This window comes from Salmo salar, chromosome 14 (genome assembly GCF_965601325.2).
Source record: "Salmo salar chromosome 14, fSalSal1, whole genome shotgun sequence".
Classification (NCBI taxonomy): Eukaryota; Metazoa; Chordata; class Actinopteri; order Salmoniformes; family Salmonidae; genus Salmo; species Salmo salar.
The window spans coordinates 11384621-11412266 of record NC_138304.1 but is presented as its reverse complement, the minus strand read 5'-3'; the positions used below and the strand labels follow the sequence as shown (position 1 = coordinate 11412266).

The 27646-nt window shown below is 42.4% G+C and overlaps 1 protein-coding gene and 1 non-coding gene across 2 annotated transcripts; one reads left to right on the top strand and one right to left on the bottom strand.

Moving 5' to 3' along the window:
* The first annotated feature begins 703 nt into the window (after positions 1-703).
* LOC106568754 (receptor-interacting serine/threonine-protein kinase 2) lies at positions 704-26604 on the top strand. The gene is made up of 10 exons (XM_014139383.3): positions 704-1321; positions 1703-1856; positions 3018-3173; positions 8696-8853; positions 9988-10037; positions 10402-10563; positions 11362-11447; positions 14613-14709; positions 14956-15162; positions 22746-26604. The coding sequence occupies exons 1-10, from the start codon at positions 1125-1127 to the stop codon at positions 23159-23161; spliced, it is 1683 nt and encodes a 560-aa protein (XP_013994858.1). The 5' UTR covers positions 704-1124; the 3' UTR covers positions 23162-26604.
* Positions 23569-23644, bottom strand: trnav-uac (transfer RNA valine (anticodon UAC)). Its single transcript has one exon. It is a non-coding gene; the product is annotated as a tRNA-Val (tRNA).
* Positions 26605-27646: the final 1042 nt, after the last annotated feature.

The following is a 27646-nucleotide window of genomic DNA, read 5'->3' as shown; positions in this document are numbered from 1 at the left end:
AACAAGTGTCGGAAATCTAAAGGCCGCCTACCCAACGACATTGTAAACTCATGTCGGACTTGTTCTGCAGGGTCAAGAAGAACATGCCCCAATGCCGTGACCAATCATTTATATTTACACTAGATTGATTACTTTTATGGGGCGCTGTTTTGAAGACACCGTGCCTCCATCTTGGCAGTCGTTTTTGCCAAATGTATTATATTACAGACACCTTAATGCATACTTTTAAAATATATTATGTGAGCGAAACAGTAAAAAAAAAAAACATGTTCTTACATTTTTTGAGATGACTAATGTTACTGTCCCCACTACAACATAAACATATTTAAATGCACGTCATTTAAATACTGTAGAATGCCATTAATTCCTATGGAGGACTGCTAATACTGGGGAGTGCCAATTATGTCCGACCCGTGGCTTCAAAGGCTCTCAATGGCCAATGCATAGCATCAGCAATGCATATATATATATATATATATATATATATATATATATATATATATATATATATATATATAATGCATAGCATCAGCAATGTGTGTGTATACCGTACATCGTTGGCTGTGACCGCGTCGTTATCTAGCTCGCAAGCAAGCATGATTCATGCCGCGTTTAGATGCTAGTCGGAACAAGGAAACTCGGAAATGTCCCGACTTGTTGATTCGTTGAACGCCTGCGCGTGTATAACTACAACCAGTTAGCATGTCGGAAATGTCAGAGTTTCCTAGTTTCGACTAGCTCATGAACTCAGCATTAGTCGCCGTTTTTTGTTTGTTGTTGGTGTGGTGAGGTTGTTGGACCTTAACGTTACTCGCTAGAGAGATTGACACATTGACAGAGGTGGACAGCCTGTACATTTTCTATCAACTATTCAAGCCACACATTTTTCGACGTCTACATTCATGGACACTGGCAGTGCGAGCCTGCGAGTCAAACGTAATAAAGTGGGATGGCTATTGTACCTACTCTGAATGGAGAATTTATTAATCGATGCTTTGCTCTGTCACTCCACCATGTTTTTCTTTTTTCGTTTCGTCGGGAACAGGAACCCCCAATTCCCCTTTCTCTTTTAGGCAAAGGACAAGCCTTTTAAAGAGTTCCTTTTTTCTAGTCTTACAATAATTATGGAGCAGCACCACATGGGCTGTGTGAACCTTTGTAGTCTCACGAGCACTCTACCCGTGATCCCCTATCAAAAGCTGACGGACTTGCATTACCTGAGCAAAGGTGGGTTCGGAAGCGTGTTCAAGGCACAGCATTCCGATTGGCGGACCACCGTTGCCATCAAGTGCCTGAAATTGGATTCTCCTGTTGGCGAAAGGTATTTTTGTTCAAATCATTCTACCAGATGAAGTAGGACTATGCCATTAGGTTTTATCTGGCTAGAATCAGTCATTGCCTACTCAAATTAGATGTTGATTAATGTATCCAGAGGCCCCTGTGATTGCCGTACAGAATGCTGCTGCTGTTTACATTTTGGACAGACAATGACGCTGTCAACAATCAGTAACAGCAACAGAGTGGTAGTAACCTTGATTTCTTCTCATGCATGCCCCTATGAATGGGAGACTGAAATAAATAGTTTTTATATCACTCGAAAGTACTTTCTCTATACACATGAGAAAGCAATAGGAAAATTAATCCTTGTGCCATCATGACACCATGACAGTAATGCCAAAAGCTTATCTGACTGTGTTTGCAGGGAGAGGAATTGCCTGCTGAAAGAGGCGGAAGTGCTCCACAAGGCCAGATTCAACTACATCATCCAGATCTTTGGCGTGTGCAATGAGCCTGAGTTCTTCTGCATCGTCACCGAGTACATGAGCAATGGCTCTCTGGATCAGCTGCTTCACGATGTAGGCCTACATACACTTAGTAAGAACAGTGTACATGTATAAACAAGGGAGTTGGGACTGAGTCTCTTGCCATATCAGTCTATGGGGCGGAATTATTTCTCCAACTGTTTCAAACAGTTATAGTCTGAGTTCCACACTATCATTTTCAATGAAGAAGCAGCCACTGAAGCAGCCAGCAGCATACCACCCTGCATCCCACTGCTGGCTTGCTTCTGAAGCTAAGCAGGGTTGGTCCTGGTTGGTCCCTAGATGGGAGACCAGATGCTGCTGGAAGTGGTGTTGGAGGGCCAGTAGGAGGCACTCTTTCCTTAGGTCTTTTGGATGGGATGTTAAACAGGTGCCCTGACTCTCTGTGGTCACTAAAGATCCCATGGTACTTATCGTAAGAGTAGGGGTGTTAACCCCGGTGTCCTGGCTAAATTCCCAAGCTGTCCCTCATACCATCACGGTCACGCAATTATGTTAGCACAGCTGAAAACTGTTGTGCTGATTTTAAAGAAGCAATAAAACTGGCCTTCTTTAGACCAGTTGAGTATCTGGAGCATCAGCATTTGTGGGTTTGATTACAGGCTCAAAATGGCCAGAAACAATTAACTTTCTTCTGAAACTCATCAGTCTATTCTTGTTCTGAGAAATGAAGGCTATTCCATGCAAGAAATTGCCAAGAAACTGAAGATCTCGTACAACGCTGTGTACTACTCCCTACACAGAACAGTGGGAGGCCCCGGTGCACAACTGAGCAAGAGGACAAGTACATTAGAGTGTCTAGTTTGTGAAACAGATACCTCACAAATCCTCAACTGGCAGCTTCATTAAATAGTACCCGCAAAACACCAGTCTCAAGGTCAACAATGAAGAGGCCACTCCGGGATGCTGGCCTTCGAGGCAGAGTTCTTCTGTCTAGTGTCTGTGTTCTTTTGCCCATCTTATCTTTTATTTTTATTGGCCAGTCTGAGATATGGCTTTTTCTTTGCAATTCTGCCTAGAAGGCCAGCATCCCGGAGTCGCCTCTTCACTGTAGAATCAAAGCCAATGACGAATTTTCGAACCAATACATTCTGCTTCACTTTCTCTTCCTCTCCCTACTATTTCCACTCTACCTTCTGTGTAGACTTTTTTTCAAATGTATTCTTTCCCCTTCTCTCCTCCCACACTCTGTAGAATAACCTTTACCCCCTGCTGGCCTGGTCGTTGAGGCTGCGTGTCCTGTACGAGATAGCTCTGGGGGTGAACTTCCTACACAACATGACCCCACCCCTCATGCACCACGACCTCAAGACACAGAACATTCTGCTGGATGGAGAGTTTCATGTCAAGGTGTGTGTGTGTGTGTGTGTGTGTGTGTGTGTGTGTGTGTGTGTGTGTGTGTGTGTGTGTGTGTGTGTGTGTGTGTGTGTGTGTGTGTGTGTGTGTGCAACCTCAGTCTTACTAAGCTTGGACTCACATTATAAAGTCTTCTGAATCCCTGTTTGCAAAGGCAATTTGTTACATTTTAAAATTACATTTAGTATGAGTTGTCTTCATGGTTTCAATTAGTGACGCACCGATACCGATAATCCGATATTTTCCTTGCCAAAAAAACTGATAACCGTTATTTACATTTTTTGTGGCCTTTTAAGCATTCTAGTACAGTTAAATAGTTAACACACACACACACACACATGGACACAGCGGTCTAAGGCACTGCATCTCAGTGCAAGAGGTGTCACTACAGTCCCTGGTTTGAATCCAGGCTGTATCACATCCGGCCGTGATTGGGAATCCCATAGGGCAGCGCACAATTGGCCCAGCGTCGTCCAGGTTTGGCCCCGGGTAGGCTGTCATTGTAAATTAGAATTTGTTCTTAACTGACTTGCCTAGTTAAATAAAGGTTACACACACACACACACACACACACACACACACACACACACACACACACACACACACACACACACACACCACACCCCCTGACCAAAAAGTGTATTTTGTTGGTATTTACATACAGTGGAAGTCAGAAGTTTACATACACTTAGGTTGGAGTCATTAAAACTCGTTTTTCAACCACTCCACAAATTTCTTGTTAACAAACTATAGTTTTGGCAAGCCGGTTAGGACATCTACTTTGTGCATGACACAAGTAATCTTTCCAACAATTGTTTACAGACAGATTATTTCACTTATAATTCACTGTATCACAATTCCAGTGGGTCAGAAGTTTACATACACTAAGTTGACTGTCTTTAAACAGCTTGGAAAATTCCAGAAAATGTCATGGCTTTAGAAGCTTCTGATAGGCTAATTCACATCATTTTAGTCAATTGGAGGTGTACCTGTGGATGTATTTCAAGGCCTACCTTCAAACTCATTGCCTCTTTGCGTGACATCATGGGAAAATCAAAAGAAATCAGCCAAGACCCCAGAAAATAAATTGTTGACCTCCACAAGTCTGGTTCATCCTTGGGAACAATTTCCAAATACTTGAAGGTACCATGTTCATCTGTACAAACAATAGTACGCAAATATAAACACCATGGGACCTCGCAGCCGTCATACCGCTCAGGAAGGAGAAGCGTTTTGTCTCCTAGAGATGAATGTACTTTGGTGCGTAAAGTGCAAATCAATCCCAGAACAACAGCAAAGGACCATGTGAAGATGCTGGAGGAAACAGGTACAAAAGTATCTATATCCACAGTAAAACGAGTCCTATATCGACCGCTCAGCAAGGAAGTAGCCACTGCTCCAAAACCGCCATAAAATAGCCAGCCTACGGTTTGCAACAGCACATGGGGACGAAGATCATACTTTTTGGAGAAATGTCCTCTGGTCTGATGAAACAAAAATAGAACTGTTTGGCTATAATGACCATAAGTCATACCTAAGTATGACTTATGTTTGAAGGAAAAGGGGGGAGGCTAGCAAGCCGAAGAACACCATCCCAACCCTGAAGCACGGGGGTGGCAGCATCATGTTGTGGGGGTGCTTTACTGCAGGAGGGACTGGTGAACTTCACAAAATAGATGGCATCATGAGGTAGGAAAATGATGTGCATATATTGAAGCAACATCTCAAGACATCCGTCAGGAAGTTAAAGCTTGGTCGCAAATGGGTCTTCCAAATGGACAATGACCCCAAGCATACTTCCAAAGTTGTGGCAAAATGGCTTAAGGACAACAAAGTGAAGGTATTGGAGTGGCCATCACAAATCCTATAGAAAATTTGTGGGCAGAACTGAAAAAGCATGTGACTCAGTTACACCAGCTTTGTCAGGAGGAATGGGCCAAAATTCACCCAACTTATTGTGGGAAGCTTGTGGAAGGCTAGCCGAAACATTTGACCCAAGTTAAACAATTTAAAGGCAATGTCCAAAATGCTAATTGAGTGTATGTAAACTTCTGACCCATTGGGAATGTGATGAAAGAAATAAAACCTGAAATAAATCATTCTCTGTAACGGCCGTCGTAGGAAGTGTACCAAAATGCAGCGGGTACGAACACCACACAAAAACAACAAAATGAAACCACGAACGACAGCTACCAGTTCTGCAGGCTAAACATAGCAGTGCACAAATACAACAAAGGAACAGGTGAAAACAGGCTACCTAAGTATGACTCTCAATCTGCAACAACAATGTACAGCTGTTCCTGATTGAGAGCCATACCAGGCCAACACAAAGAAATACACAACATAGTTGGAACCTAGAATACGACACATAGAACATAACCCAAAAACCCCGTAATACTCAAACCAAACACCCCTCTAAATAAACACACACCCTGAACCACATAAAACAAACACCCCCTGCCACGTCCTGACCAAACTACAATAACAAATGACCCCTTTACTGGTCAAAACGTGACACTCTCTATTATTCTGACATTTCACATTCTTAAAATAAAGTGGTGATCCTAACTGACCTAAGACAGGGAATTTTTACTAGGATTAAACGTCTGTAATTGTGAAAAAGTGAGTTTAAATGTATTTGGCTAAGGTGTATGTAAACTTCCAACTTCAACTGTATGTCCTCATTTACCAGTAAAACATAATCAAAACTTATTTCTTTCACTTACTTTCTGTGCTGTTTCATTTGTTCAGTCGTTTCATTCTCAACCAGGATTTCACTGCTTTACATGATGAAGTTTCAGCTCTGTCTGTCCGTGGCCTCTCTTCCTCGGTGCGCACTGTCACTTTGTCCGTTTCCATCTTGTCCAGCTGTGTATGTAACATTTCACGTAAACCCTGTTTCTTGTCTGCATCGAAGTAGTGGTCCTTGTACATAGCATCGAGCATGGTGGCGACACAGTAAAGAGAGTGCGACCGAATCGCTTGTTCACAGCCTGTCTGCAGTTTTGTTGAGCAGGCGTTTCAATGCCATGACAGAGGGTATCACGTCTGCTGCAGGCGCAGTTGATGAGCTTATTTCTCGAGTCAGTTGTTCGAATGGAGCTAGCTAGTGTGATCATGTTTCAAACATGTTCTCAAATGCCATTGAAATGGCAGCAGCGGTATGACAACCAGCACATTCATGAGCGTGCAATACGACTTACCTCAGTACAAAATCCTAGACGACCCACTGTGCTGTCCGACTCGGCATGCTCATGGGGCAGATATCGCTGGTCCAAATGTAAATCGTGAAGCTAATAGCAGTGACTCTATTACTGTGTAAGTCCGGTAGAACAACATCTGAACCGGTGCTCAACCAGTCGGCGAAAGCCAGTGGGGGTCAGGAGAGAGGGTTAGAATATGAAAGAATCAGCACTCCATTATCCAAAGCAACCATCCTGCATCAACCAATCGGATCTTAATTTGTTGTTATTTTCATGCTAGTTGTCTAATGTGTCTTTTTAACTTGGCCCAGATTTAATTAGGTTGTGTACAAACTCCACTTTCCAATGTCACTGACAAATACCCTAGGCCAGTGGTCTCTAGCAGGTTGATCGCGAGCTACCAGTAGCTTGCAGCCCCCTACGGTATGAGTAGCTTGCCAAACAATTCTGAAAGTGAATGTATTTTTCACATGTTCCACCGTAACTGTCATATTAATCTCACAAGTATCAGACACCTCACGCTCCCGGGCTAATATTAAATCAAATTCACATTGACATTGTTGCAGCCCTAGTTAGCCACAATTGGCTTAAAAGTCAAACGTAACACAATATCTGGCAATTCATTTCTAGCAATATTGCCCCTGTAATATGCTGACCACACCGCTCGGGTCGCAGGTGCATTTACACATACATGTTATTCAATCATTGCACCCACACTGCTCGCGTGTCAACGACCGTCTGCGTAGCATCTCCTCATTGGTTTTTAGGAGCATATACCCACGTGGGTGATTTTAAAGATGAACTGAGGTCCACACTCCATACCAGTTGGTAGTGGTAATGCACCTTAAAGTTGGTTGCCAACCACCATATAAAGTCCAAAGAAGAAGAAGCCTGAAGGAGGAGAGTTTACACAAAACAAACTTTTACCCTTTTATCTGTGGATTAATTGTCGGAGTAGATATGAACTCTATGCTTATATCCCAGGACAAATTAGCTAGCAGCAGCAAGCTAGCTAGCTAAATTGCCATAAATGTTTAATGCATTTCGACCTGTCCCCAAATTAATATAGTTGGTTCAGAGTTTGTTTTAATATTTCAACCTGCGTGTCCTGATCGCGTCTGGTGTGGGTGGACAAAATCAACCTGCATGCGAGCGGTCTGGTCAGCATGTAAGTCTGTGTTGTGCGCGTGTTTGTCTATTATTCACTTTGTGTAGACAGTTAGCGATAATGATGATTGTCTTCTGGGTAGACAGAAAGACTTTCTCTCCTCAATTAAATGTTAACTGAAAAGTAGGTTTACCTGGCAGAATTATATCATGCTTATTTGTATCAATCAGGTGGGCTTTTATTTGCAAACTCTGTCATGACATATGCAGCAGGAAAAAACATTGCTATACCAGCACATTCCTCTCTCGCAAAATGCGCAATTAAATGGGGTATTACACTCAAATCAAAATTTGTTAGCTATTCTTCCAGGCCTCAAAAATGGTCTCCTGATGTGATTTAAGCATTACATGGGCTCAGAATATTGAATTTCATTCTTTCTCAATGAACAATTGTAATTTTGAGCGGGAAAAGCGAAAAATAATAAGTAGCTCGGAACATGTTTTATCATTTTAAAAGTAGATCTCATGCTAGAAAAGGTTGGAGACCCCTAACGTAGACCTACATATTTAGTTAGTCTGATTGTCAGTGTCTTTTTGGAAGTCCAGGGTTGTGTTCTGTAGGGAGAAAACGTTGAGCGAAACGGGGAGGTACTACTTGGACTACATGTCCAATAAGAACATTGATTTTCACTTTTCACTGCAAAAAAGTTTGTTTACGTGTGCCCTACTGAACACGACCCAGCTCTCCAACAGCTTGTTGTCATTGTTGTCTACACCCCAACCCGAGTACTCTTCTGCCACCTCTGGTCTCTTGGCCCATCCACCCCTACAGGAGGGCAGCTCCCGTTCAGCCCCGTCCAAGCTCTTCTCTTCTCTGTCCTGGCATCCCAATGGTATAACCAGTTTCCATCTGATGCTAGGATAGCAGAGTCTATGCCCATCTTCTGGAAACGTCTGAAACCCTACCTCTTCAAAGAGTATCTTTAAATAAGGCATCTGTCTTATTCCCATAAGTTTACACTTGTCTTTTCCTACCAGTACTAACTTTGTTGACAACATCTTTATTGAGGAAACATGTACCTAGGGCTACGACTCTGATACGTGGTTGTCTCACCTAGCTATCTTAAGATGAATGCACTAACTGTAAGTCTCTCTGGGTAGGAGCATCTGCTAAATGACTAAAATGTCATGTAAATGTCTGTCCAGATAGCAGACTTTGGCCTGTCTAAGTGGCGCCAGCTGTCGATAAGTAAATGCTCGGGATCCAAGCCACCTGAGATGGGGGGCACCATCATCTACATGCCCCCAGAGGAGTATGAACCCTCCAAGAGCCGCTGTGCAGTCGTCAAACACGACATCTACAGGTGAGCCTGAAGGCTAAACAGCCAACCAGAAGCAGAGTTTGAGTTATAGCTATGTTGACAGATCTCTTTGTGCTTTACAGAGTATCTCTGGCATGACAATGAAAAACTGAGCACTAGGCTAAAGTACGAAGTGATATGACATCCGGGTTACCGAGGAAGAATATTAACATTTCTTCAGACCACTGTCTTAAAGGTGCCTTCATGATTCCATGTGTAATATAAAACCTACCCAGATCTACTCAATGAATTTTTTTAATAATAAAAATAAAACAAAATCAGTAATAATGACTGACAATAACCAAAGCCTATGAGAGTGAAACGCAATTTGAAATGTGGGTGAAATTTGAATCGAAAAGATGTTTCTCTGGAAGTTGAGCAGTCTTTTTGTGGTGATCCACCACTTTACAACACAACTACAACATTCTCAGCACATGTTTTTAAAGGGAGAGGAGCAGAAGTGTGTCAGCCAGCTAGGGATTTTTGACATAACTTTTTAAGAGAAGTCTCTGTACTGCAAGGCACGTTTATTATTTAGCCTATGGTAAAACTTGAAGGCACATTTATTATGTAGCCTACGGTAAAACTTCAAGGCACGTTTATTATGTAGCCTATGGTAAAACTTCAAGGCACGTTTATTATGTAGCCTACTGTAAAACTTCAAGGCAGTCTAAACTAGCCTATGGTAAATCAGACCACATTCTTCACGGAGCAAACAGTGAGGTACTTTGTGCTAAGCTCCAATTTCATCTCAGTAATTGACTATAGGGAGCTTGCCCTTTCTAGATGAACACCCCCTTAAATGAATCCTCTGTTAGAGCGAATATGTCAAAAAGGAAATGTAGAAAAAAGATATGACACTAGCCCTTCAACTTCCCCTAACCTCTGATTTACATTCACTGGGGCTTTTGGGACATGAACAGCTGTCATTATGACTGAGTCATTTTGTCACTGGAAAATGTGTTGGTGTAAGACTGAGGAAATTAAATTTGTGACTTCCTCCCTTTAAGGGAAATGCCAACTCATCTGAAATAAGTGTTTGTTTTTTTTGTCCCCAGAGGCTGCTATTCTAACTGTGGGCCAAATCAGACTGTTTTTCGTGATGTTCCTGTTTTTCTTTATGTTCCTGTTTTTTAGTTACGCTATCATTATGTGGGAGGTGCTGTCCAGGAGGATACCATTTGAAGGTAATTCATTGTGTAGATGCTTTCTTTACTGTTAGAATGCATTGCATTTGCCAACGTTAGTTCTGTATAAGAATCATGGATGTTAATGACCTCACTTTTGTGGAAGCATATACTGTAGCTTCATTCAGAATGAATTTTGTCAGCTATATGCTTCCATACATATAGATTAGCCACATGACCTCAATAGTGTTTGTAATCTGTGACGTATACCAAACTCATGAGTTGTCGTTTCTGGTCCTCTACCTGCTCGAAAAAAGGAAAAACAAAGACCAAATATAGTTGGTGGGATTTCCAGCCTCAAGTGATATTAAATCTTCATTCCGAACTAAAACACTGACTGAGAATTGGTATGTTTTCTGTACAGAGGCGACCAACCCCATGCAGGTCATGTTCAGCGTTCTGCGTGGGATACGTCCCGACATAGGCCTGGACTGTCTGCCAGGGGACATCCCCAGCAGGGAGACACTCATCAACCTCATGACCTGCGGCTGGACCGCCAACCCTGACGAACGGCCCTGCTTTCTCAGTAAGAGACATAATAATAATAATATATTTATTTTATATAGCGTTTTTCATTACAAGTAGAATCTCAAAGTCGCTTAAATCAAAAAAGGGAGTTCTTGGCCGATGGTCTTCCACAACTTCAGATGCAGTTCGGAAAAGTAGTATCTTGAGGGGAGAGAGCATTGATGGTGCAGCCAGGCAGGGAGCTAGAGAACATCTGACAGACAGGTCCCAGAGCTCTTCATCGGGCACCTCGTCGTCTTCGACGCTCACAGCTCTTCCTTTGTAGTTAGGCTGGATCGTCCACCACAAGAAGTGTAGCACCCACCTGGGTGATGCTTCGGCGGCAGTAAGACCACCACACCTCGGCAGTAGTCCGAGTCTCTCCATCCCCTCACACCCAGTCCACTTCCCTCTAGGAACCTGGGCAGGCCAACAAGCTGATGCTGCTGATCGGTGTTGCTGCGTCGTTCAAATCATATTTTAGCTTGCAAGCTCTAACCTTTGACCTCAACTCATTTGTAAGAGCCATGACCTCCAACTCATTACCTTAACGTAGGATGAAGTTGCCCCTAGACACAGATCTCAGATCAGTTTTGTGCTTTCCTAACCCAAAGGGTTAGTTAAGGTTCTGGCTGATTCTGGATCTGTCACCTTACCTTGTTACTTGGAGCTGAAACCTTCCTTGATCAACATGTCTAACGCAATGTTTCGAACAATTATTCCATTGACATCAATGTATTATCTATGTGTGTGTTGCAAGTATACATTTGACCCTGAAAGCTACAAAGCCATAAGCACCTCTCCCTGTCTTGTGCAGTGTGTGTGATAGAGCTGGAGCCAATGCTGAGGAGGTTTGATGAAATCGACATCCTGGAGGCCGTGCTGGAAGTCAAGAAGTCAAAGGTCAGTCAGTGCGAGACTGCACAGGACACAGGTCACAAGGAAAACAATTTGGCAGGATATGTTTGGCAGTGCAAATACGTTTGCCAATATACATACAGAGTTCCAAGTCATTCAGTATGACTCAAGTAACGCTGTATGTGTGTATTGCGAAAAGGTTTTTGTTGCACAAATCTGATGACATCCGACCCGACCAGGGTTTGCAGCGTCGTGATTCGTGATACGGCTCGAAATAGATGACTCGACAAATGACGGAACAGAGAGACAAATGGATGACTTGACGTTTAGGTAGAAATAATCCGGCACCCCCCTCCTTTTGCTTTATTCTTCAACACTAGAGGTGGGAAGAAAATGCGCCCAGTGATTTGCATCTGTTTGTGGCATCATATATCATATTGTCTCTCTAGCTGATGAGGAGGGCAGGCTGTTACTCTGCCACACCTGTGGCGGGTGAGAAGGGGAGGGAGGAGAAGTCTTTAAACATTCTGAAGGACAACCCCAGTCCCTGGCAAGTGAGTACACTGACCTTTTAAAACAGCACCATTCACGGGGATAAAGTTCTGTCACTGCAATGGATTTCCGTCATATAGATTCTGGAGAGGTCGTTTTTGAGATCGGTGTAGATCAATAAAAATCTCTTGGAGGGCGGGGCGGGGGGGGGGGGGGGGGGGGGCTGGGTGTGTTTGGAGATGACGCAGCTTAATGCAGACAGAATACAAATGTATTCTCAAATATGAGATTTTCTCAGTTATGCAGTGTGCATACCACTGACATGCATGATTGTTGCTGAAACTCCAATGTTCAGATGAAGGGAATTAAATAGTTTATAATGTACTTCACAGCAGCGCTCAACTCAGACAGCTGTATGTAGCGTACTGTAGCTGCTGGATAAGCCTCTACTTTATCACTCAGGATATAACTTTCCAGTGCTATTATTTTTGCCATGTAACATTGTTAAAAGAACATCAGACAACACCATAGTAGAATAGTTTACCTAGTCGGCTTGAGGTTGTGTGTTTTATGCGAGATAAATATTCCTCTCGAGGCGCATTCAAGTTGTGAGAGCCATAGGAGGGAAACATATTCTGAAAGCAGTCAATGCACTACAAAGATAGCGCTTGATGGTTTTTGCGACTGCACTTGAAGAGACTTTCAAAGTTCTTGAAATTTTCCGAATTGACTGACCTTCATGTCTTAAAGTAATGATGGACTGTCGTTTCTCTTTGCTTATTTGAGCTTTTCTTGCCATAATATGGACTTGGTCTTTTACCAAATAGGGCGATCTTCTGTATACCCCCCTACCTTGTCACAACACAACTGATTGGCTTTAACGCATTAAGAAGTTAAGAAATTCCACAAATTAACTTTTAACAAGGCACACCTGTTAATTGAAATGCATTCCAGGTGACTACCTGATGGAAGCTGGTTGAGAGAATGCCAAGAGTGTGCAAGGCTGTCATCAAGGCAAAGGGTGGCTACTTTAAAGAATCTCAAATATAAAAAATATTTTGATTTGTTTAACACCTTTTTGGTTACTACATGATTCCATATGTGTTACAATGTAGAAAATAGTGCAGCAACGCTCCACATCCAACCTGACAGAGCTTGAGAGGATCTGCAGAGAAGAATGGGAGAAACTCCCCAAATACAGGTGTGCCAAGCTTGTAGCGTCATACCCAAGAAGACTCGAGGCTGTAATCGCTGCCAACGGTGCTTCAACAAAGTACTGAGTAAAGCGTCTGAATACTTATGTAAATGTGATATTTCCGTTTTTTATTTTTAATACATTTGCAAAAAAAAAAAAAAATTTCATCCATTTTAGAATAAGACTGTAATGTAACAAAATGTACTAAATGGCACTAAATCAAACTTTAAATGCACTTCAAATGAAGTTTGATTTGATTTATTCATATTCTTCAACTTCATTATTTTGATTGAGATGGAGATGTGAATCCAACATGTTAATAACTTGTAGATAAAATGTGAAATCAACCAACATCCTTCATATACAAGACAATATCAAAAGGTAAAAGTGTATTATTAATATCATATATTTGGCATCCTATTTATAGGGCTAATGGTAACTACTTCTAAACTTCCAAATATCCAGTCAACCATGGATGAATGACAGTATACCTAGCTACTCGATAAAATGATGGTGCCCTTTGTTGGACAAATCAGATGTCAATGTGGCCTACATAAACCCAAACTCACTCTGAATTTACATACAGCTTGTGTAAGAAAAGTTTGTTACTTTCAACTATTCAGTGCTATTTAGGTAGACTATGCAAATGAATATGGAAGCTGATCAATGTCTGAATGTGTTGACATGATAGCTAAGACCGAAACATACACAGCTTGTTTGTTACCAACGCTAAGCAGGTTTTTATAGAGGTAGGCATCTGTACACTCCTGGATGGTAGACCAATTCTAACTGAAATGCATTACCCCTCATAACAGTAGGAGTCACTGTTCAGGCAGGGATCGTTGGACTGTGGCTTCTCCTTTTATTTCAATATACGTTTTTATTTAGGTTGATGGCATGACATTGAAACAATGACATTGATTCAAACATTCCATTGCACTATCAACATTGAAACAAGGCCAAATAACATTTGTTTAATCAAATCTCAAATTCAACAGATTGACAAGGTGAATCCAGGTGAAAGCTATGATTCCTTATTGATGTCACTTGTTAAATCCACTTCAATCGGTGTAGATGAAGGGGTGGAGGCAGGATAAAATAATACTTTTAAGCCTTAAGACAATTGAGAAATGGATTGTGTATGTGTGCCATTCAGAGGGTGAATAGGCAAGACAAAATATTTAAGTGCCTTTGAACGGGACATGGTAGTAGGTGCCAGACGCACCGGTTTGAGTGTGTCAAGAACTACAACGCTGCTGGGTTTTTCACGCTCAACAGTTGTCCGTGTGTATCAAGAATGGTCCCCCATCAAAAGGACATCCACACAACTTGACACAATTGTGAGCATTTGAGTCAACTTGGGCCAGCATCCCTATGGAACGCTTTCAACACCTTGTAGAGTCAATGCCAGAACAAATTGAGGCTGTTCTGAGAGCAAAAGGGGGAACAACTCAATATTAGGAAGGTGTAGTAGATTGGAGCGGTATCCAGATTTTCATACCGTCCTTCTCTCACTGCCATAGGGAAGCTCCACCTCCGGCTCTGGGTCTTGCTCCTCCCAGGACACGGACATCTCCCGACCGAGCTCCCTCACTAGCACCAATGCTCCACCTTTTAAAGGTAAGCCTACCTCCTTTCATGTACTGTGATTGACAGCTGCAAATGACTGCTGAAGAGTTTCCTGAGTACTAGTCTGTTGCTGCGTTGTATACTCTTCTCTTTTGAAAAGACTTTGAAAAGATAAATCTTTCCTCAAATGAATGAGGAGAAATATCCTCCTCTTCTTCCCTGGAGGAGCCGCCTCTGATTGACACCCATCTCTCCTCGTCTCCCCTTCCCACAACCCCTCCTTCTCATCCCTCCTAGAAGTATCCCCCACGTCGTTCATGTCCCACAACCTGGAGCCCGTCAGAAAGCAGACCCTAGAGGACAACAACCTCAACGACTACCCCCAGAGTGCCAGGCCCCTGGATAACCTCAATATTCCCCTCAAACCGGGCCTGCCAGAGACAGAGTGTGTGACGCACCTGGACAACCTCACCCTGAAGCCACAGCCATACCAACCACAGCCAGGTAATAGAAGTTCACAACCAAACCACAACATGACTAACATTACACCCTCCTAGTCTCACTCTACCCACAGTGCCTTCAGAAAGTATTCATATCCCTTGAGTTATTCACCATTTTGTTGTGTTACAGCCTGAGTTCAAAGTGTATTAAATAGATTTAATCCACAATACCCCATAATGACAACGTGAAAAATGTTTTTCAACATTTTTGCAAATTTATTGAATCTAAAATACTGAGATCTCACTTACATAAGTATTCACACCCCTGAGTCAATACTTTGTAGAAAATCTTAAACAAATATATTTTTTTTTTGTATACACATTTAGTTGATGTTATTGCAGGTGTAGGAAAATGCTTGTGTTTCTAGCTCCAACAGTACAGTAATATCTAAAATGTTTTTTATTTTGACCTTTATTTAACTCGCAAGTCAGTTAAAAACAAAATCTTATTTTCAATGACGGCCTAGGAACAGTGGGTTAACTGCCTTGTTCAGGGGCAGAACGACAGATTTGTACCTTGTCAGCTCGGGGATTCGAACGCTCTAACCACTAGGCTACGCTGCCGCCCCAAATTCAATTCAGAACAATACACACAAATCTAAAAGTAGAAGACTGGAATTAAGAAATACACTGAACAAAAATATAAACGCAACATGTAAAGTGTTGGTCCCATGTTTCATGAGCTAAAATAAAAAATCTACGCACAAAATACACACAAAAAGCTTATTTCTTTCAAATGTTGTGCACAAATTGGTTTATATCCCTATTAGTGAGCATTTCTCCTTTGCCAAGATAATCCGTCCACTTGACAGATGTGACATATCAAGAAGCTGATTAAATCGCATGATCGTTACACAGGTGCACCTTGTGCTGAGGACAATAAAATGTCACTTTAATTTGTGTAGTTTCGTCACACAACACAATGCCACAGATGTCTCAAGTTTTGAGGGAGCGTGCAATTGGCATGCAGGAATTGGCATAACTGCAGGAATGTCCACCAGAGCTGTTTCCAGAGAATAGAACTTTCTACCTCCAACGTCATTTTAGAGAATTTGGCAGTACTTCCTACCGGTCTCACAACCACAGACCACATGTAACCACGCCAGCCCAGGACCTCCACATCCAGCTTCTTCACCTGTGGGATCATCTGAGGGGGATGGGTGGTTGCTGAGGAGTATTTCTGTCTGTAATAAAAGCCTTTTGTGGAGAATCTAATTCTGATTGGCGGGGAGGGCATAGGCCCACCCACTGGGGAGCCAGGCCCACCCATGGCTGCACCCCTTCACAGTCAGGTAAAATCCATAGAATAGGGCCTAATGCATTTATTTCAATTGACTGATTTCCTTCTATGAAGTGTAACTCAGTAAAATCTTAGAAATTGTTGCATGTTGCGTTTATATTTTTGTTCAGTATGTATGTAAACTCATCAAAAAAAGAAACGTCCTCTCACTGTCAACTGAGTTTATTTTCAACAAACTTAACATGTGTAAATATTTGTATGAACATAACAAGATTCAACAACTGAGACATAAACCGAACAAGTTCCACAGACATGTGACTAACCGAAATGGAATAATGTGTCCCTGAACAAAGGGGGGTGTCAAAATCAAAAGTAACAGTCAGTATCTGGTGTGGCCACCAGCTGCAATAAGTACTGCAGTGCATCTCCTCATGGACTGCACCAGATTTGTCAGTTCTTGCTGTGAGATGTTACCCCACTCCTCCACCAAGGCACCTGCAAGTTTCCATACATTTCTGGTGGGAATGGCCCTAGCCCTCACCCTCCGATCCAACAGGTCCCAGACATGCTCAATGGGATTGAGATCCGGGCTCTTTGCTGGCAATGGCAGAACACTGACATTCCTGTCTTGCAGGAAATCACACACAGAACGAGCAGTATGGCTGGTGGTATTGTCATGCTGAAGAGTCATGTCAGGATGAGCCTGCAGGAAGGCTACCACATGAGGGAGGAGGATGTCTTCCCTGTAATGCACAGTGTTGAGATTGCCTGTAATGACAACAAGCACAGTCCGATGATGTTGTGACACACCGCCCCAGACCATGACGGACCCTCCACCTCCAAATCGATCCTGCTCCAGAGTACAGGCCTCGGTGTAACGCTCATTCTTTTGACGATAAACGCAAATCCGACCATCACCCCTGGTGAGCCAAAACCGTGACTCGTCAGTGAAGAGCTCTTTTTGCCAGTCCTGTCTGGTCCAGCGACTGTGGGTTTGTGCCCATAGGCGATGTTGTTGCCGGTGATGTCTGGTGAGGACCTGCCTTACAACAGGCCTATTGCGGACAGTCTGAGCACTGCTGGAGGGTTTTGGGCGTTCCTGGTGTAACTCGGGCAGTTGTTGTTGCCCTCCTTTACCTGTCCCGCAGGTGTGACGTTCGGATGTACCGATCCTGTGCAGGTGTTGTTACACGTGGTCTGCCACTGCGAGGATGATCAGCTGTCCATCCTGTCTCCCTGTAGCGCTGTCTTAGTTTGGTGGCAAACAATGCCTTTCCCAGCATGACGGAGCACCTTGCCATAAGGAAAAAGTGATAACTAAGTGGCTCGGGGAACAAAACGTCAATGTTTTGGGTCCATGGCCAGGAAACTCCCCAGACCTTAATCCCATTGAGAACTGGTGGTCAATCCTCAAGAGGCGGGTGGACAAACAAAAAAATAAATAATTCTGACAAACTCCAAGCATTGGTTATACAAGAATGGGCTGTCATCAGTCAGGATGTGGCCCAGAAGTTAATTGACAGCATGCCAGGGCAGATCGCAGAGGTCTTGAAAAAGAAGGGTCAACACTGCAAATATTGACTCTTTGCATCAACTTCATGTAATTGTCAATAAAGCCTTTGACACTTATGAAATGCTTGTAATTATACTTCAGTATTCCATAGGAACATCTGCCAAAAATATCTAAAGACACTGAGGTAGCAGACTTTGTGAAAATTAGTATTTGTGTCATTCTCAAAACTTTTGGCCACGACTGTACAGTTGAAGTCGGAAGTTTACATACACTTAGGTTGGAGTCATTAAAACTCGTTTTTCAACCACTCCACAAATTTCTTGTTAACAAACTATAGTTTTGGCAAGTCGGTTAGGACATCTACTTTGTGCATGACACAAGTCATTTTTCTAACAATTGTTTACAGACAGATTATTTCACTTATAATTCACTGTACCAAAATTCCAGTGGGTCAGAGGTTTACATACACTAAGTTGACTGTGCCTTTTAAACAGCTTGGAAAATTCCAGAAAATGATGTCATGGCTTTATAAGCTTCTAATAGGCTAATTGACATCATTTTAGTCAATTGGAGGTGTACCTGTGGATGTATTTCAAGGCCTACCTTCAAACTCGGTGCCTCTTTGTAGAAAGAGGAGGAAGGGAAGCGCTACTAAGGTACACAATAGTAAATGTTGGTAGACAGAAGGTGCTCTTTGGTAAAAGGGGTGAGTTGGTCATCAAAAAGAAAGGAGGACCAAGGCACTCTTCATATAATTGATTAAAATGCCTTTATTAGTATGGCATGTTCAATAGAAACAATGTTTATAAAAATCCGACGCGTTTCAGCTGCATGGCCTTCGTCAGGGAGTACAAAGAAATAATACAATGTTCTCTTTTTAACAGCTTTTCACATTAACCCTAATTTGAAGAGGGAGTGGTTAAAATTGATTGGACACACCTGGTAAGCAATAGTATAGACACTTTAAAGTGAAATACTGTAGCTATGTTATCATAAAAATTTAACTCCAAGCTAGAAGTATCAGAACACTAAGAAAGGTAGTTCTAACCTAAAATATGTCTGGGAGAAGTGTCAAGAATAAGAAAGCAATATATTCCATAGTACACTAGAACACAGCAAAACATGCACAACAAGAGTCTAAACATAGCTGAGGGCAATTGAGCAAAATGTCCACTAGATGACAGCAAATGTACCCATCACAACCCTACAAGAAGGGTGAGAAATCCATATCTTCATTTAAACCTGGGTATTTAGTGGCCTGTAGTTTGTAAATCCAAAAACTTTCCCTTTGGTTTAACTGTTTAAGACGGTCCCCTTTTCTAATAGAGGCCGGGATATGATCAATACCCATAGCTTGTAGGGAGGCAGGGTTGCCATGGTGTAAGGACTTGTAGTGCCTTGCCATGGGGTAGTCTTCATTGCCTACCCGTATGGCGTACTTGTGTTCCGCTAGGCGATCTTGAAGGCGTCTCTTTGTCCGTCCAATGTAGAACACCTTGCACTGTGGACATTCCAATCTTTAGATGACATGAGTGGCTTTGCAGTTAATGAAATGCTTGACGTAATACTCCATTTTGGAAGCTGTATCAACAAAATACTTTTTCCATATGGCCAATTCCAAAGAGTCCGCAGAATTTGCGATCAGGAAACAGACTATAGTGTCAAATCTGCTGAATTGGAGAATTGTTTCTTGAATCGGGGCTACAGCGTCCAGGTCCTGAAAGATGCAGGTATAAGGGCTGGATTACTTGACAGAGAGAACTTGTTGCGAAGGGGAGTGCCTCGTGATGCATCAGAGAGAGTGTATTTTGTTACAAAATACAGCACTGAAGCAGAGAACATTAAAAGAATCATTAAAAATAATTGGGGAATCATCCAAAGTGATACGCTACTACGCCAAGTCTTTCCTGAGCCACCAGTCATAAGCTTTAAGAGATGTCCTACCCTAAAGGACAAATTAGTCCAAGGGCTCTTTTAAATGTAACCAGTGCAACCATTGCAGAAATATTGCACAGAAAAAGTATTTTGTTGATACAGCTTCCAAAATGGAGTATTACGTCAAGCATTTCATTAACTGCAAAGCCACTCATGTCATCTAAAGATTGGAATGTCCACAGTACAAGGTGTTCTACATTGGACGGACAAAGAGACGCCTTCAAGATCGCCTAGCGGAACACAAGTACGCCATACGGGTAGGCAATGAAGACTACCCCATGGCAAGGCACTATAAGTCCTTACACCATGGCAACCCTGCCTCCCTACAAGCTATGGGTATTGATCATATCCCGGCCTCTATTAGAAAAGGGGACCGTCTTAAACAGTTAAACCAAAGGGAAAGTTTTTGGATTTACAAACTACAGGCCACTAAATACCCGGGTTTAAATGAAGATATGGATTTCTCACCCTTCTTGTAGGGTTGTGATGGGTACATTTGCTGTCATCTAGTGGACATTTTGCTCAATTGCCCTCAGCTATGTTTAGACTATTGTTGTGCATGTTTTGCTGTGTTCTAGTGTACTATGGAATATATTGCTTTCTTATTCTTGACACTTCTCCCAGACATATTTTAGGTTAGAACTACCTTTGTAAGTGTTCTGATACTTCTAGCTTGGAGTTAAATTTTTATGATAACATAGCTACAGTATTTCACTTTAAAGTGTCTATACTATTGCTTACTAGGTGTGTCCAATCAATTTTAACCACTCCCTCTTCAAATTAGGGTTAATGTGAAAAGCTGTTAAAAAGAGAACATTGTATTATTTCTTTGTACTCAATTATATGAAGAGTGCCTTGGTCCTCCTTTCTTTTTCAGTGCCTCTTTGCTTGACATCACAAGAAAATCAAAAGAAATCAGCCAAGACCACCACATGTTTGGTTCATATTTGGGAGCAATTTCCAAATGCCTGAAGGTACCACGTTCATCTGTACAAACAATAGTACGCAAGTATAAACACCATTGGACCACGCAGCAGTCATACCGCTCAGGAAGGAGACGCGTTCGCCAATGTAGATTTGGCCTTGTGTTTTATGTTATTGTCCTGCTGAAAGGTGAATTAATCTTCCAGTGTCTGGTGAAAACCAGACTGAACCAGGTTTTCCTCTAGGATTTTGCCTGTTTCGCTCCATTTCATTTATTTTTGTTATCCTGAAAAAAATCCCCAGTTCTTAACAATTACAAGCATACCCATAACATGATGCAGCCATCACTGTGCTTGAAAATATGGAGAGTGGTACTCAGTAATGTGTTGTATTGGATTTGTCCCAAACATAGCACTTTAAATTCAGGACAAAAATAAAATTGCTTTTCCAAATTTTTTGCAGTATTACATTAGTGTCTTGTTGCAAACAGGATGCATGTTTTGGAATATTTGTATTCTGTACAGGCTTCCTTTTCACTCTGTCAATTAGGCTAGAATTGTGAAGTAACTACAATGTTGCTGATCCATTTTCTCCTATCACAGCCATTAAACTATAACTGTCTTCAAATCACCATTGGCTTCATGGTGAAATCACTGAGCGATGTCCTTCCTCTCTGGCAACTCAGTTAGGAAGGACGCCTGAATGTTTGTAGTGACTCGGTGTATTGATACACCATCCAAAGTGTAATTAATAACTTAACCATGCTCAAATGGATATTCAGTGTCTGCTTTGTTATTTTTTTTACCCATCTACCAATAGGTGCCCTACTTTGAGAGGCATTGGAAAACTTAACTGGTCTTTGTGGTTGAATCTGTGCTTGAAATTCACTACTTAACTGAGGGACCTTATAGATAATTGTGTGTGAGGTACAGAGATTGGGTAATCATTCAAGTCATGTTAATAACTATTACTGAACACGAGTGAGTCCATGCAACTTATTATGTGATTAGTTCTGAGTGGCACAGCTGTCTAAGGCACTGCATCTCAGTGCTAGAGGTGTCAATACAGACCCTGGTTCGATCCTTGATTAGATCCCGGGCTGTATCCCAACCGGCCGTGTTCGGGAGTCCCATAGGGCGTCGCACAATTGGCCCAACGTTTTCCGGGTTAGGCGAGGGTTTGGCCGGGTTAGGCTGTCATTGTAAAATAAGAATTTGTTCTTAACTGACTTGCCTAGTGAAATAAAGGTTAAATTAAAAAAAGCTCATGTTTCCTCCAGAATGTATTTATGCATGCCATAACAAAGGGATTGAATACTTATTGACTCAAGAAATTTAAGCATTTCATTTTTTATTAATTTGTAAAAATGTAAAACGAAATTCCAATTTGATATTATGGGGTATTGTGTGTAGATCTGTGCCATATCTAAATTGTCAAAAAAGTCTTGGTGTGAATACTTTCTTTAGGCACTGTATATTACCTCTCATCTAATACCTACTGTTAGGTTCTTATTTTTCAGAGTAAATAACCCACAGACACTAGAGAAGCTTTAACCAAGTTTAATTCTTCCCAAAGTTTCTGTACAGCTGTAATCAGACAACCCAACATTTGTCCCATCCAGATATTTATATCCCACTTAAGACACTTCCCCTTCTCTCCAATCCTTACATCTTATGCTCAACAGGAAGAAGGTAACCAGATACTCAACCCTGATTACTCCCTTAAGGGGAACTGACCTCACCTCCTGACCTCAACCATTCCTTCCCCTAGTCCACAGATGTCCATCTGTCTCCCCTATCTCAACTGTTGCTCTACTCCCTTCTCCCAACCCATTCCAACCCATTCCACAGCTATGTCTTTCTACAGAGGCCCAGTCTCTTTCACATCTGATTCTATTCTTCTTTCCTATCATTTATTTAATATCTCAATGCTCAAAATGTCAAATCCAACACAACTTTGCCCCCACTTTCCCCAGGTTTCACCCTGCCATCGAACCCCATGGCATGCTGGATCGCGGCACGGCGCGAGGAGATTGTCTCCAAGATGACGGAGGCCTGCCTGAACCAGAGCCTGGATGCCCTGCTGGCGTGCTCTCTCCTGATGCGCGAGGACTACGAGCTGGTGGTGAACCGGGCCACGCGCACTGCCAAGGTCCGCCAGCTCCTTGACACCTGCCACCGTCACAGCGAGGACTTCTGCCGCGTGGTGGTCCGCAAACTCAAGGACAACAAGCAACTGGGCCTGCGGCCATACGCCCCAGAGCTCAGCTCCCTTGAGGCCGCGCCAAACACCAGCGCACCCCCACTCTCGGTGTCCTACATCAACCCAAGGAATTACCAGGACAGAACTAGTCCAGAGAAGACCAGAGACCAGCAAGACTATAAACTGTAAAAGACTTAGCTCATTGAGCTACTCTAGGTGGTGGAAAAATACCCTACTGTCTTTTAGTCCTTGGTCATTTTCATTAGGCAACAAATGGAAGAAAAACTAACTTAAACAGGAATGGACTACCTTAATGTTTTCCTTTGCACAATTTTTTTGAAACTTTTTTCTACAGTGTGCCCTAATGAATATGACCCTGGGTTTTGACTGTGAACTTTGACCTTAGTGGGGGATGATAAAGCCCAGCTGTGTCTCACATTGCTCATGATGGTACCTACTTTCCTGCCCACTCACACAGAGCAATACTGCATGTTACATTTACATTTTTAGTCATTTAGCAGATGCTCTTATCCAGAGCGACTTACAGTAGTGAATGCATACATTTCATTTCATGCATTTTTTTTTTTTTGTGTACTGGCCCCCCATGGGAATCAAACCCACAACCCTGGCGTTGTAAACACCATGCTCTACCAACTGAGCTACAGGGAAGGCTGCTGTGCTACTGTTCATCAAACTGTTGAGCAAAAAACGACCTTTTGAAAAACAAAACCATATCATGTTCACAAAAATTCCCGTTCTCTAAAAAGCAGAGGATGGGTTGGGATTAACAATCAAAATCCCTTAGTATTTATCCAGGCTTTGAATTATTTATATTATGGATTTTATGTCTTTTGTCTGGTAAATAATTTGGTTCTCTCAAAACATTCCCTTTGTTCTGAGTGATTGAGGTACAGGCCCTGAGTTTGAGTTCTGCTTCTATGCATCTTTCTGTTCTCTCCCCTCTGCACTGTTTTATCCAGATAAATATATCCAGACAGACTGTGTAACATCATACTCACCTACAGTAATGCTCTGGTTTTACTATTTTTTGAGTGGACAGTTTAGACTCATCTGTAGCTCTCCAGGTCCGATAAGATACTCGACTGGAGTTCTGCCGTGTTGAGGTTACTGTAGCTTGGTCTCAACTGGATCAACCCCCATACCCTTTCTGTTTGTCAAAAAAAGCCATGTTTTTATTTCTCTTATAGTCTGTGCTCTTTCTGTTCATAGGAGCTTTAGTTGACATAGGATGTGCCAAAGCTGTTGAGGCCTTATCATTTATATGATATGTACATCCCCATACCATTTATTCAGAATGTAGTCAGTGGATTAATCCTTGGCCTTTGTCTTGACACGTTTACATATGGGGACAGACGAATGACCCCGAAAGAGGAAAATAAGGTAGCTAATGTAGATCAGAGTTTACCAAGCAATTTACAGGTAACTGCCAAAATAAAGGAAACACTTTAGTAAATGAGGGATACAAAGTATATTGAAAGCAGGTGCTTCCGCACAGGTGTGGTTCCTGAGTTAATTAAGCAATTGACATCCCATCATGCTTAGGGAAATGTAATTTTATTTTTTAGCTACCATGGCTAGAAGATGGCTCAGTGACTTTGAAGGGACTACTCCATTGCACAGTGACTTTTAAAGAGGGGTCTCAAAGGAGCATAGGGGTTTTAAAGTGTGTGTGTGTTTTGAATATTTATGGTAGATTTTGGAGTGGCGCCTGAGAAGGTGTTTTCCGCCACCATCAACAACGCACCCTATAATGGAATTTCTCATGGAAGAATGGTGTCGCATCCCACCAATAGAGTTCCAGAAACTTTTAGAATCTATGCCAATTCGGATTGCAGCTGATCTGGCAGCTCGTGGTGGCCCAACGCCCTATTAAGACACTTTATGTTGGTGTTGTCTTTGTTTTGGTAGATCTATCTGTATCTATCTTGGTACTCTCCTTGGCTCTAATGGTCTATATTATGGGCTGTTTCTGTATACATGTTTTGTCTATAAAGGAGGTCATGGCCCATAGCTTGTTACAATGTCTGTTTGCGTTACATGTTTTGGTACCGACTAGTGAATGGCTAGAGCAGGCTTGCCAATTGCTATGCAAAATATAAACTCAGCAAAAGACCTTGTCTTTCAAATATAATTCGTAAGGGCAATAAATTGCAATGTCCGTACTGTGAGACGCCTAAGACAGGATGGACAGCTGATCGTCCTTGCAGTGGCAGAGCACGTGTAACAACACCTGCACAGGATCGGTACATCTGAACATCACACCTGCGGGACAGGTACAGGATGGCAACAACAACTGCCCGAGTTACACCAGGAACGCACAATCCCTCCATCAGTGCTCAGACTGTCCGCAATAGGCTGAGAGAGGCTGGACTGAGGGCTTGAAGGCCTGTTGTAAGGCAGGTCCTCACCAGACATCATCGGCAACAACGTCGCCTATGGGCACAAACCCACCGTCGCTGGACCAGACAGGACTGGCAAAAAGTGCTCTTCACTGACGAGTCGCGGTTTTGTCTCACCAGGGGTGATGGTCAGATTCGCGTTTATTGTCGAAGGAATGAGTGATACACCGAGGCCTGTACTCTGTAGCGGGATCGATTCGGAGGTGGTGGGTCTGTCATGGTCTGGGGCGGTGTGTCACAGCATCATCGGACTGAGCTTGTTGTCATTGCAGGCAATCTCAACACTGTGCATTACAGGGAAGACATCCTCCTCCCTCATGTGGTACCCTTCCTGCAGGCTCATCCTGACATGACCCTCCAGCATGACAATGCCACCAGCCATACTGCTCGTTCTGTGTGTGATTTCCTGCAAGACAGGAATGTCAGTGTTCTGCCATGGCCAGCGAAGAGCCCGGATCTTAATCCCGTTGAGCACGTCTGGGACCTGTTGGATCGCAGGGTGAGGGCTAGGGCCATTCCCCCCCAGAAATGTATGGGAACTTGCAGGTGCATTGGTGGAGGAGTAGGGTACCATCTCACAGCAAGAACTGGCAAATATGGTGCAGTCCATGAGGAGTAGATGCACTGCAGTACTTATTGCAGCTAGTGGCCGCACCAGATACTGACTGTTACTTTTGATTTTGACACCCCCCTTTGTTCAGTGACACATTATTCCATTTCTGTTAGTCACGTGTCTGTGGAACTTGTTCAGTTTATGTCTCAGTTGTTGAATCTTGTTATGTTCATACAAATATTTACACATTGTCACGTCCTGACCAGAAAAGGGGTTATTTGTTATTATAGTTTGGTCAGGATGTGGCAGGGGGTGTTTGTTTTATGTGGTTTGGGGTTTGTTGGTATATGTGTTTTGTAGAGGGGTGTTTGTTTAGATTAGTCCGGGGTTTTTGGTTAGGTTCTATGTTGTGTATTTCTATGTCTGATCTAGGGTGTTTAGTTCTATGTTTATTTAATTGGGATTGGGCCTTCAATTGGAGGCAGCTGTTTATCGTTACCTCTGATTGAAGGTCCTATATATAGGGGTGTGTTTGTTTTGGGGAATTGTGGGAGGTTGTTTGTGCATAGCTGTGTGTAGCATGCATTACTGTTTGTCGTCTGTTCGTTTTCTTGTTTTGTTTGATAAGTGGTCTAAATAAAGTTATAATGAGCACTCAACCCGCTGCGCCTTGGTCCACTTCCTACGACGGCCGTTACACACGTTAAGTTTGCTGAAAATAAACGCAGTTGACACTGAGAGGACATTTTTTGTTGTTGCTGAGTTTAGTAACATTTCCTACAACAGGAACTAACTAACCCTTAGAGCTGTGGTTGGTTATCCTGCACTTAGACAAAAACATTCAGCCTCTGATTGTGGCACTCTGTGTGTCTGAAGCTAAAGGCGAGTCAGTCAGGCCTGCTCAGGGTTCCTGTCTCGAAGCTGCTTTCCAATGCACCTACAGGCCTAGAGTTATTGCAGTTTAGCTGAAGTTGAGCCCAAAAACACAATTCCCATAGATGGGTTAGCTGACAACATCACGAAAACGATGCACACGCTGCAATGGAGCAGAAGTCTGTGAGTTGTTATGATTCTGGATGGCCAGATGGCTACCAACAATGACAAGAAACTGCCATGTGAGGAATCGTAATGACTCATTTCAGCTAGTTTCATATTGTTCTTGATACCATGTCTTGTTTTGAGGTGTTTTGACTGATTTCATGTCAATGCTAATATGGATACAATTAGCTAGCTAGCTAACCTACAACTGTAACAATGTATTTGAGACAACAAGTGCTCATTGTGCAAATGTATTTATGTTTTCAATAAACATTGGAGATGAAATACAGTTTACATGTCAACAATCTAAGCCAACCACGTCTGTTTTGCCCCATAGTTGTGCACGCATTGGTTTTGTTGCTAAACAACCAACCCGTCTATAGACGGCCTCATAGATAAGTCAAATTTGAAAATTGGCAATAATACATCACCTTTGTACACAAAATATCCATTCAATTATTCACGTGTCTTAAAGGCTGCTAAAATAGTTTTTGCACTCACAGCCAAAGATATGTTTTATATTAATCCACTATCTGTCATGTTTCTGGATGACGTCATCGCTGCTTGCACTGCTCCAGTGAGCACTGAGTGCAGGTGTAATCAGCTCTCTAGAACAATGGCAACAACCATGAAACAGTGTACACGAATGTGAGAAGATTACAT